The sequence below is a fragment of the Drosophila ananassae genome, chromosome 2L (assembly GCF_017639315.1).
Source record: "Drosophila ananassae strain 14024-0371.13 chromosome 2L, ASM1763931v2, whole genome shotgun sequence".
NCBI classification, from domain to species: domain Eukaryota; kingdom Metazoa; phylum Arthropoda; class Insecta; order Diptera; family Drosophilidae; genus Drosophila; species Drosophila ananassae.
In genome coordinates, this window is record NC_057927.1 from 22,536,035 (window position 1) to 22,547,968 (window position 11,934).

Here is an 11,934-nt window from a genome sequence, read left to right on the forward strand (position 1 = left end):
ATAAATCGAACTCTTAACACAAAAGAAACAAATCATAAAACCCTTATGTTCATTTTGTGCTTGGAGTTCGATGCTTTTATGACAAAATGTCGGCTCTCCAATTTGGAGGCGTACAAAATAGTTGCCCTCCGGAAACGGAGGGCCCCAGCCACTTTAGGCCAAGTGGCTGCCACAAAAACCAATTCCCCAGCGATTGGCGCTGGTCCAAAATGTGATCCGACAACAATTTCACGACGAGTCCGAGCTGGAGGAGGAGGAGCTGTCCGAGCTGGTATCCTCGGAGCTGGTGTCGCTGCTGCTGCCGCGATGCTTCCTCCGCCGGGCCTTCTTCTCGTCGATCACCTCGTAGCTGGGCAGGGTGGAGTTGCTGGAGTCGGAGCTACTGCTGCTGCTCGAGCTACTCGACTCCTCAATGACCGCCTCGATTTTGCGGGATTTTCTGCAAAAGGATAGTAGGACAGAGTTGGGAAATCAAAGGAGTATCGATAAAGGCACAAAGTATTACCTACTTCTTATCGTTTTTATCGCCGTTCTTGCCACGTTTCTGCTTTTTGGCCAAATCACAATCACTGGGGGAGCTGCTGCAGTTGCGCTTTGACTTCTTGCCCTTTTTGTCCTTGCGCCTGGACTCCTTGTCGGTGCCACTCGCCTTGGTGGAGTAAAGGTTCTGCGAACTGGCCGTCGAGTAGCCAGTGTCCTTTCGCTTTCGTTTTTTTCTAAAATTTAAAGATTAAGGGGTAAAGAGTTTCCTTTAAAAAAAAATAAACATACTTGTCCTTCTTATCCTTTTTCTTTTTGCTATAAGCTGCTTCCTCGGCATAATCTTTAGCTCTGATTAAAAAATTAAACATGTAGATGAGTTAAAGATACATATATTTTATCTCATAAATACTTACTTTCTTATCTTCTTCTTTTTGGCATCACCCCCTCTCTCATTGGAAATCATATAAATGCTATTCTGATCTGCATCCTGTACCTTCCGTCGTGATTGGAACTGTTTGGTCTTCGCCATGCGACTTTCTCTCCGATTTTTCCAGAACTCGGCATTAACCACATATAGTCGATACAATTGTAGAATAATCACCAGCGAGTTTTTGCCTGAAATTTATAAAATTATTATTTATAAAGGATACAGATCTTATTCATAGAAAAGCTCACAGGTGAAGAAGACGTTCATATAGTTGATTATTTTATATTGAAAAATGATTAGCAAGCGGAAGGTAAGAAAGGGAGCATCCTGGAGTATCACATTGAGGACAATGCCCCAGACATCTATTCCACAGCAACAGTTCTGGCAACAGTCAGTCTGTCTATAAAATAAAATAGTTAGGAAGTAAGATATATAAGTCCATTTTTAGCTTACTCCTCCTTGCGATGAGAACCACTACCACGAGGTCTTCTCCCTCGTGTGGCGGAAAGCACTATGGTGAACTGCATGAGGCTCCACGACCAGATTCCCAGGGTTAGATACACAAGGAATCCAATTCGGGCTATTGAGTCATCCTTGTAAGAGTCGAAGAACTCGATAATATCCGCCGCAGTGCCAATATACACCAGGAGCAACTGGCTTAGCTGGTCCCGTGTGAGATCTCCCTTGGGCAGCATCCAGCGACCCACGATCAGGATGAGCATCAGAAACTGCTCAATCAGGGTGGTCCAGGTGTCCGTGGTCATCACCGGAATAGTGATTCCGGTGCGATCCAGCAGAGTGGCCACTGCCGTGATGCTACTGTCATTGCTATCCAATGAACCGATGACACCTACTCCAAAACTGGTGAAATTCCCAGTATTCGTGGCATTTGCAATGGCCATCGAGTTCTTCATAATCCTAACTCTTTTGGCCACTTTCTCCAGTTCCAAGAGCCAAATTGCCGGCACAATGCTGCTCAGGTAGAGGAACACCGAGGGGCAGAACCTGGATAAGATGGAATGGGATGGAATGGATACACAAATGAGGTGGCAGGGCGAAATGGCCAAAACAAACAGCCCGTCTGAGTGATGCGACAAAAGGTAAACAAGAATCGAAAAGACACTCCCCCTTGGAAGTCCACCCCATCCTGAATGAAATTCCATTAAAGTTTTTACTATTACGGCGCGTGGGTGGGTGGTGGATGGTGGGTGGACATCTTCGGGGGTGTGGCCGCGACTGGGTGGTTAGCCACACATTAAACACATGATTTCACTTTTAATTGAAAATCAAAGACCGCGACATGACGTCAGCGCCAGCCGATAGTTGTTTACATTTAACGACGCCAGATTAGTTATATCAGAATCCTTAAAGATCCCTATTAGTCCTCACCATCGCCATTCCTGGGTTTTCTTGATCATGATTGTGAAAATCCCCTCGAGGAGAAGCAGCAGCAGCGGTCCACATAGTGTCCAGTACTTGTAATCCTTTTTTATGGCCGTCACCTGCCAAATGGCCAACAAACTGTGGGCACTAAAAATGATCCTCGTCAGTATGGCCTTGATCGTCGATATTATTTTGGCCATATTTGCAATGACATAATCCTGGGACGGTCGCTCCCTTGCAGTTCACCGTCAATCAGGACCAAACGATACCGAACCGCACACGGCAGAAAGCCAAAGGCAACTGACTTGTCCGACAACAGAAATCGCTGGGCTTTCATTAGATGTTTAAACGCTTTTTAAGAAATTAAGGACACCGCAGCGCATGGCGCGTAATTGGTGAATGGCCACGGACCCCAGACCCAATGTCCTGCGTCGAAAATGAGTGTGTGCTCGTCAAATCATCTTCGTTTTTTCCAGGGGCGAAGTGATTTTTTTATATCGTTTTTCCAGGATACTAATACTAAAACTGATACTAATATTCATTTATTTACTTAGGTTTTAAAAAAATAATAACTATAGCCCAATATCTTATTATTTCTTGAAATGGAATATAAAATTTTCTCAAATGATTTTAAATGTTTTTGTTTTAGAATTTTAGGGTTTATTATATCTTAGAATCTATAACCCCCATAATATACTTTAAACTTTGAAATCTATTTTTGAAAACGCTCCTGGAAATGACATCCCAACCGCAATCGAACCCATGCGTGTTATACTTATGTGTATCCTGAAATCACACGACCGTTAAATGGTTCAGCTGACTTTTTAGCTGACAAACGATGGCAACGGCCACTGGCCGTGGAAAATCCACGAGCTCTGGGTCTGGCCCCAAATGCAATGCAAACAAATCGCAGGAGTGAAAGACGCCGAGCCTTGGCCATCAAAATCGTGGTAATGTAGCTGCATGGAAAGTTATAGTCATCGTTAAACCACCCCCTATCATATAGCCGATGTTTACGTTTATGTGTTCGCCCAGTTGGGTCAATGTTTTTGGCGCACGTGAAGTCTGTGAAACTGGCATAGGGATAATGGTCGTGTCCTGACGGCCGAGAGCCACGCCACCCAGACAACCTGTTGATTAGAAATTAGAAACAACTAGAAATATTAAGAATTTATATACTGGTTAAAAAATGAGGATATCGATTCAATGCATTATTTTCTTGAGGTGTTCCGAGTATCATATGTGGGACGCACATTGGCAAAGATATAGCCTTCACATGGACCCATTTTGGTATAAAATACATTGATTCAAGAACATCAAATCGTTCAAGGATTACACCAAACATATGTATACCTTTTTCTAGAATTTCAAATTTCAACGCATTCATAAATATTGCAATCCACCAGAATTAAAAGGAAATCAACCTATGCATTATTGTAAAATTGCGATCCGAAATGAGATCTACAATAATAATGAAATATATCTATAGCTTTAAGCTTGCCTCTTCCAATTTTTTTGTTCTAAAAATTTTGATTTGGCTCGTAGCGTTTATTGCTTCAATATACAGATTATTATTCCAGGATTATCCTTGGCGACGTCTCAGATTACGATAATTACGATTACGCACCAGGACTACTCTCCTGCCGGATCGATTCCTCAATCTGGACCTTGACTTGGTCGAAGTGGAACTAGAGCTCCCATTTTTGTACACTCTTATTCTTCGAGTATTCGAGTAACGCACATTTTTGATGGTGAAATGTTTTTTGTGCTTTTTCGAGGAACTGGAGGTGGTGGTGGTAGCATCTGTAGTTGTTGTTGTCGTAGTACTGGTTGTTGTAGTCGATGTTGTTGATGTGGAGGATGTTGAAGAGGACGTTGTTGCCGCATTGGTTAGCCAAAGGCACAGGCACATCGCCAGGAGTCCCAGAGTTAGTTGTCCTACCCTCATGTCGTTCTCGTTGCTGGTGCTCTGATGCTGGGTCTCTTGGGGAGTTGGGAGTTTTATATCTTGCCAAGACAATTGGGGGATTTGCTAGACAAACATGGCTTTATGGTTTTGGCAATTACGTATGTGCCAAAAATTTGGCCATATTTGCAGAGTCTGGTAGAAAAAATTAAACAACAATTCAGCGGGAATTTGACATTAAACCATAATACCATTTTATATATTAAACCTTGTTTTTTTTACCAAAGTTCTAAAATTAATATAAACCCACACATATTTAGAAATACATTCCGCATTCGAGAGACTGGCACATGCATCATTTTGAATATTATTCTCCATATTTGCAGAGTCTGTTAGGAAAGTAAAGGAAGCAGATGGAATTTCTCACATCAGACACATGCCATTAAACGCGATACAAGTATTTAATACTGGGTTTTATTTTTACGGCCCTCGTTGGTAAATTAATCAAAAGTTACACATAAAAAAATTATAGGACAATAAATATATCAAACAAGTGATAAAATATATAATAGATGACCACTTAGTTATAGTTATTAGAATAACTTGGTATCACTGTGGACGGAAGTCCACGAGGTGACGACCTGCATGCCTAGGCGTGCGCGAGGAAACTCTATATATAGCCGAAGAATTAAAAATTTTCTGTAGGCAACCGATCTAAATGAATGATATACCAATCGAAAGGTATTGTTTCAATTAGATAATTTTTGTCGAAACATATTCCAAAAGTTATTTGGTTTGGGAGAAATTAGGGTGAAAGTAAAAAAATTTTTTATCACTAAAGTGGGGCTGGTGGACACATTTTAGTCCCCAGATAGAATATTTTTATATATTCTCATTCTAGAGCTAAATACGCGTCGATTGGTACCTCAATCGACCCGATCCAACATTTCATTCAGAAGTTATTCGAAAAATTCAATTTTTTCTTCTTCTTCAAAATGAAGCCAGTTTGCGTCGGTTTGTCGGTTTGTCTGTTTGCACTATTTTTATCTTAAAAATCCTGAAAAAAATTGGAAAATGTTTGTTACTATCATATGAGCAACTATTGTTCTACAACTTTTTGAAATACCTTAAGCTTACGTCAAAAAATTAAAAAAACTTTGTTAATGAAAAAATGCATAACTTTATAATTAAGAAAGATATTAAAAAGAGCTTTACACCGTTGAAAGGGGTTTTTAAATATCTATTTCACTTTCTTTGGGACCAAACGTCTATATAGTACACAAAAAAAAATACACTGAAAATAAACTTTTTTTTTAAGAAAAAAAATTATTTTTCAAAATTTAGTCGACTGACCCTTTTTTTTTTTTGCACGTGTAGATAGCTTTTGAGATGACGCAACTTTTGACATATCGCTCATATCTGGCAAAATCCGTTAACTCAAGATATAGTCCTGTAAGTGCAGCTACCCATTTTGTGCAGCCTCCTGTGAAGCTTGCATTTACTTATACATGTGTGTGTATTTGATTGGCAACTTTGCTTTTTGGAGTCTGCATATATTTGGTCTATACCCTAAAAAATATGGAGTATATCTTTTCAGATTTTAGATAATTTATTTAAAAATAAAATCCAAATAAAAAAGGGCTTAAAAAAGTAAAACGTAAACATTGACTCAAGTTGGACTCGAACCCGGGCCCTCCGTGTTAGGAACCACGACGCTCTCCACTCAGCTATCCTCGAACTTTGTTGCTTAATGGCAACTTTTGATGTAATTCTACTTTGTGTTTCAGTGTCTCATGTCTTAATGAGAAGACTCAGAAGATTGGTACTTCAACCGACCCGGTCCGACATTTCTTTCAGAAGTTATTCAAGAAATTCGATTTTTACAGTTTTTTTAAAATTAAGCCAGTGGGTTTGTTTGTCTATATTTTTTTCTTTGCAATACTGAATAAAATTGGAGATTTTTGTTAATGTCATATGACTCATATGATATGAGCAATTATTGTTCTACAACTTTTTGAAAAAGCTGTAAAAATCTAATTTCTTGAATAACTTCTGAAAGAAATGTCGGACGGGTCGGTTGAGGTACCAATCTTGAGGTCCCAAAGAAAAACAAGAAAAGAAAGCTAACTTCGGGCGAAGCCGAAGTTGATATATCCTTGCAGTTGTGCCATTTCCGATCGTTCAGTTATATGGCGGCTATTGGATATAGTTGGCCGATCCCTATGAAATTTGGCCAATAAGATTATTTTGCCCAAAATGGAATCTGTACCAAGTCCCATCTTTCTAACTTAAAAAACACCAAAGTTATGCCAATTCCGATCGTTCTATGATAGCTATAGGATATAGTCGGCCCATCCTTATGAAAGTTTGTACATAAGATATTTTCAAATATTTCAAAAATAAAATCCAAATAAAAAAGGGCTTAAAAAGTAAAACGTAAACATTGACTCAACTAGGATTAGAACTCAGGCCCTCCCGTATTAGAAACTCTCCACTCGGCTAATCTCGAACTTTTTTGCTTGATGGGAAATTTTGATGTAATTCTGCTGTATGTTTCAGTGTCTCATGTCTTAATGAGAAGAATGCAAAATTTTATGAGTAGAACGCTTGCATATGCCCCTACTGCATATGCATATGCCCCTACTGAGCATATAATGCATATAAATAAATGCAGCCACCACCGTTTTGGGCCAAATCATGGATTAAAAGCTGGATGGATTAAAAGCATGGATTAAAAAAACCAGGCAAACCAACTCCGCCAATACTTTTCTAATATTTATTATTTTATATCGCACACCCAAAATAAATTGTTACATTCAACAATTGGTTTAACTAGAAAAACTGGAAAAACGTAATTTCCTTTTTTTTTTAATTTTTTATCTTTGCGCATTTTTTTTTAGATATAATACATGTTTATTATATGATTGATCGGATATGCCATAAATTTTTTTTTTGTTATAAGTTAGAAGGAAGGAACTTAGTACAGATTGCATTTTGGGCAATCTTATCCGATTTGCAAAATTTTATTAGGATAATTGGCTTAACTTTGTTGTTTTTGAAGCTAGAATGATGGGACTTTTTATGGTTTCCGTTTTGGGCAATCTAATCCTATGTTCATAAGAATCGGCCAACTATATCCTATACCTGCCATATAACTGAACGATCGGAAATGGCACAACCTTTCTATTTTTAAAGATGCTTGGGGTGTTTCCAATATTTTTATTAGAAATTTTGTTGATGGTGAAATTCTCATAAGGATCGGACAACTATATAGGATCCGATATATATAATAATAATATAAGCTTCTGCTTAACTGCAAGGGTATTTCAACTTCGGCTCCGCTTGAAGTTAGCTTTCCTTTTTTGTTTTTTTTTTTATAATTTATTATATAGTGGAACTCTCATAAGGATAGGCCTCTCATCTGTTAATTTGTTAAAAAAAATTGGTTTCCCACAACTACGAAAAAATGTTGGATCTTAAATACATTTTTGGGCAAATTTTTAATTAAAATTTTTAAACTAACCAAATTCCAAAACCTTTGTAAATTAAAAATACGTATAACTTCAGAGCCACTGAAGCTATCGAAAAATTCTTTACGTCTTTGGAAAGGTTTTTAAATTTTCCACCTTCTTGAATTTCAAAATCTATAGAGTTAAAAAAAAAAGAGTTTTGATGTTTATCCTTACAATTAAAGTATTGCTAACTGTGTGAATCGCCTGTCCAGAGGTTACTTCCATATATATATATTCTATATATTATGCGTTCTGTTTTAAATAATTGAAGATCAATATATACAAAAAAACAACTGATATCATATAAAAAAACCTCTTGACGAGGTAAAGTACCGGTGACGAACCTGCATGCGAAACCCAAAATATCTGATATCAATTTTAGTGACGATAATATGCTATATAGGTGTACAAAATTGCATATAAAAAATATTCTTGTTCGGCACGTGCAAGAAAAACAAAAAACAAATCAGTCACGTGCCGAACAAGAATATTTTTTATATGCAATTTTGTACACCTATATAGCATATTATCGTCACTAAAATTGATATCAGATATTTTGGGTTTCGCATGCAGGTTCGTCACCGGTACTTTACCTCGTCAAGAGGTTTTTTTATATGATATAACTTTCAGGACGAAGTAAACATTTTCTTTATGTGTATTAGAGTCTTGTCCACAGCTCCCAGCCAGCACCTCCTGGACAAATATCCCTAGAACCGTGTAAGGATTCGGTTCCTGCCTGGCTGCATGTTGGCACATAAAACACTGCATAATCAAATATTTGCTTCGCTCCAACTCGACTCCGACTCGATTCCACTGCTTATTTGCCTGGGCGGAAGGACCTTTTGAGGACTGCCAGTGACATATATTGGTCCTGCGAGCGACATCGAGACTGACGCTATTGGGTTGCGTGGTTGAGCGGTCTCCCGCTGCGGTTTACCTAAGTGGACCTACCCCGAGGTCCTATATAAGTGGCAGATTATCCCGAATATCGTTCATTCGCAAGTCTCCTGCAGCAGGTGTCCTGTGCTCCGTTGCGATTCATTCGGAAGACTTCTGCTCGTCTTTGCTCCGCAGGCAAATGGCTCGCTGCACCTTCACCCTGGTCCTTCTCCTATTGGCCGTTTGCTTCCATTGCGGAATGGCCCTGGCTTTGCCCGATGAGGAGCGGTACGTGCGCAAGGAATACAACCGGGATCTACTGGACTGGTTCAACAATATGGGTCAGTTCACCCCTGGACAGGTGGCCACCCTCTGTCGGTATCCGTTAATCCTGGAAAACTCCCTAGCCGGACCCATGCCCATCAGGAAACGGAATTCTGAGCTCATCAATTCCCTGCTCAGTCTGCCCAAAAATATGAACGATGCCGGAAAGTAAAGGATAATGGAATTGGAGTAGGATGACTGATTTTGTGCGACCCCACCTTTGGACCCTTGGAACCTGGATACGGAATGTATTATTTTACGTTTTAATTATTGTTTGAGAAAGAAAGAAAGTTGGAAATCCGCAGGAATGAGTTGGAATAGTCTTGTAAATGAGAGTAAAGACCGCATATACATACATTTGTTGCTTTGAAAATTCTATAGAAAAAATAAATAGATTGCTAATTACGATTTAGTTTTCTGGTTTAAAGAAAAAACTGTTTTTTATTTTTTTAATGACAAAAAAGAAATTACATTCCTTAGAATCTTAAAAGAGATAGTTATTTGCCATCCATTTTTAACAGATCCTTTGAACAGCCACCGGAATATACCAATAGAAAGTTTTAAATTTTAATTTCCAATACCCTTTTTATTTGACTGAGTTTTTAACCACTCTTGTTGACTTTAATCCTTCGCACATTTTTGTAGTGAACATTCTTGAGTGTTATACGCTTCCTGTGCACAGTTTTTGGCGCGGCAGTAGTGGTCGTTGTTGTGGTTGTGGTAGTCGTGGTGTTTGATGTGTCAGTTGTGTTTTGGCCCGATGCTGACGGAAGTGCGAGGAATCCTGCGAAAAGGACCACGGCCAATAAATAGATCGTAAGCTTCATTGTTGGTCTGCGAAACAGAAGAGACTGTAATATCCCAGCCTGCCAGAGGCCTTTTTATAGTCCATATCGCCCTGAACTTGATAGCAAAACAAAACCATACATGAAAAGTAAATAAAAAATATGTACAATAGAAATCCGCAATTCTAATTTTGCAAAGCAGATTTGCGGTACTTTTTTAAACACAGATATTTACTTTGTCGTTCAGTGTTTACCATCCAAAAAAAAACAGTTGTAGACACGTTAATATGACGGCATATATATTTTCCTTATAAGATATACAACTATGTTAATCAACGTTGCTGATTTATAATAAAAATCGAACAATTTCTCACTTGTTTAATGTGTAAGTTCATTTGGCGCTGTTTGATATAATCGGTAAGAGTCTGGGTGTAGAAAACGTTATGCGTTTGTTTTGTATGATTAAGCTATATTATCGTATGTATTCATACATATGCGATGCCATTGAAAATGAAACGTTTTACAAGCGAATTATTAGTAATTATTACAATCAAGGTGTATACAATATTTAATCAATTATAAAACAATCAATTCTCGCTGGCCTTTTTGGGGCTGATAAGTAGAACAATGGTAACATATGCGAATGTGGGTATATGTTGATGCATGCTTCGGCTCAAAATGCAGTTTCGGTAGCTTTTCACTTACAAGACTAAGCATAAATACTAACTAACGCTGGCCATTACCCTGCCTTGGCTAATCATTAACGGTTAATCTATCATATCTATATCGTATGTGGCTGCAGCAGAGGCGAACTTCTAGAACGCCCGTGACTAAGTCGCATGCCCCAAGCCCAGCTGCAAATAAAGGAGAAATATTTATCATTCATTTTTCCAAGAAATGTGTTATTTAGACCTACTTACATATATTATTAAAGGTTATAAAGCTTTAGCTGATTCCACAGCTGGGTATTTAAGTTATCTTTTTTTTTTTTACTTTTTTTTTGGAAACACACACAATGGCGCTGACTTTTGCTTGATTGCTGAATTGTTGAAACGGACACCTCCTTCATTCTACTAACATCCTTCCTCCTTCTTGATGCGACTGTGGCTGGTTGATCATCTCACATGAAGAACTCGTTGGCGGAATGAGAAAGCGGAAGTCACGTTCGCCCCGGACGATCGAATATTGTAATCTCTATAACGCGCAGGCCCCGGAAAGTGGGATCGATCAATTGCAGGCCCTTGGGATTGTAAATGCGTTCGTTTTGGGAAGCCACGAATTTTGATATCTTGCGAAGAGTCTACGGAATAGCTCAGAGAATTTAATTAGCTTCTAAAATATGAACAAAGGATTACTCACCTTTTCATAGTGCGTTTCCGAGCACATATAGATCAAGTATGCCGTAATACAGCCAATGCAGCCCTCGCAATAGGTCCCGCAGGATCCCTCCTCTGCTTCAGCATAAAATTCATTTAGCCTGTTGATAGTGCTTTCGAAGACATGTCGCTCAATCTGTGGTATGAATCAAACAATGGGTAAAGCTGACGAAGCCAAGAGGCAAAGTTCAGATACATACCATACCCTCCAGTTCAGTGGGAAGCCGCGTGTGAAACTTAACCGAAGTACCCTCGCTATAGTCGCGCTGGATGAAGACCTTGCTGAAGACCACGCCCCCGCCAGCGCCCTGGAGTGCTGTGGGATTACCGCCCGCTGGTGTACCTCCACCGCCGCCCTGGGACATGGTTTCTCTGAAATAACGAATCACCGTATAAATGGCCTCGCTCTGCAGAGCTCGATGCATTTGGTTGAGGGCAATCATCTTGACGGAGGAGTTGAGTGTTCTCCCAACCTCCCAAATGGGCAGCTGGCCTTGCCTTTTCCAGCAGCTCAGGGTTTCACCTGAGATTTCAGGGTTGCGACCCTTTGGCTTGGCCTACTTTATTACTTACGTGATTAGCTCGAATTCGGGGATCCTTGAAGGGTACAAAATTGGCTGCAGTTGCTCTCAGATTGCTTTAAATTAGTTAAAAGACAAAATGTTTGCAATCGCTAATCTTCAGGTTTTCACCAGTGTGACCGTGCCAGATTCTGAAGATATACCGTAAAAATTGTAGTGGAACACAAAAATAAAACAAAAGCAACCGTTACAAAAATATTAAAGATATCTATTTATTTATACATTTAAATTTATTTATGCATGAAAAGATACAAATAAAATACTTATTAAACGGATAC

At 39.1% G+C, this 11,934-nt stretch overlaps 5 protein-coding genes across 5 annotated transcripts; 1 reads left to right on the forward strand and 4 right to left on the reverse strand.

Annotated features, from left to right (window-relative positions):
• Positions 1 to 47: 47 nt before the first annotated feature.
• Positions 48 to 2,813, reverse strand: LOC6498922 (transmembrane protein 26). Its single transcript, XM_001955636.3, has 7 exons — positions 2,300 to 2,813; positions 1,364 to 1,915; positions 1,159 to 1,310; positions 897 to 1,098; positions 772 to 831; positions 510 to 716; positions 48 to 439 (listed from the first exon to the last, which is right to left on the reverse strand). The coding sequence occupies exons 1-7, from the start codon at positions 2,491 to 2,493 to the stop codon at positions 229 to 231; spliced, it is 1,578 nt and encodes a 525-aa protein (XP_001955672.1). The 5' UTR covers positions 2,494 to 2,813; the 3' UTR covers positions 48 to 228.
• A 1,024-nt stretch (positions 2,814 to 3,837) lies between these two features.
• On the reverse strand, positions 3,838 to 4,289 carry LOC6498921 (protein new-glue 3). The gene has a single exon (XM_001955637.3). The coding sequence runs from the start codon at positions 4,239 to 4,241 to the stop codon at positions 3,876 to 3,878; it is 366 nt and encodes a 121-aa protein (XP_001955673.1). The 5' UTR covers positions 4,242 to 4,289; the 3' UTR covers positions 3,838 to 3,875.
• A 4,409-nt stretch (positions 4,290 to 8,698) lies between these two features.
• LOC6501647 (protein PDF) lies at positions 8,699 to 9,199 on the forward strand. The gene has a single exon (XM_001955638.4). The coding sequence runs from the start codon at positions 8,790 to 8,792 to the stop codon at positions 9,084 to 9,086; it is 297 nt and encodes a 98-aa protein (XP_001955674.1). The 5' UTR covers positions 8,699 to 8,789; the 3' UTR covers positions 9,087 to 9,199.
• Positions 9,200 to 9,316: 117 nt separating this feature from the next.
• On the reverse strand, positions 9,317 to 9,782 carry LOC26513836 (putative uncharacterized transmembrane protein DDB_G0286087). The gene has a single exon (XM_014911734.3). It carries the CDS (start codon positions 9,739 to 9,741, stop codon positions 9,517 to 9,519), a length of 225 nt encoding a protein of 74 aa, XP_014767220.1. The 5' UTR covers positions 9,742 to 9,782; the 3' UTR covers positions 9,317 to 9,516.
• A 195-nt stretch (positions 9,783 to 9,977) lies between these two features.
• LOC6498920 (golgin subfamily A member 7) lies at positions 9,978 to 11,805 on the reverse strand. The gene is made up of 5 exons (XM_001955639.3): positions 11,649 to 11,805; positions 11,276 to 11,447; positions 11,059 to 11,211; positions 10,620 to 10,999; positions 9,978 to 10,553 (listed from the first exon to the last, which is right to left on the reverse strand). The coding sequence occupies exons 2-4, from the start codon at positions 11,438 to 11,440 to the stop codon at positions 10,859 to 10,861; spliced, it is 459 nt and encodes a 152-aa protein (XP_001955675.3). The 5' UTR covers positions 11,441 to 11,447; positions 11,649 to 11,805; the 3' UTR covers positions 9,978 to 10,553; positions 10,620 to 10,858.
• Between the last annotated feature and the right edge of the window lie 129 nt (positions 11,806 to 11,934).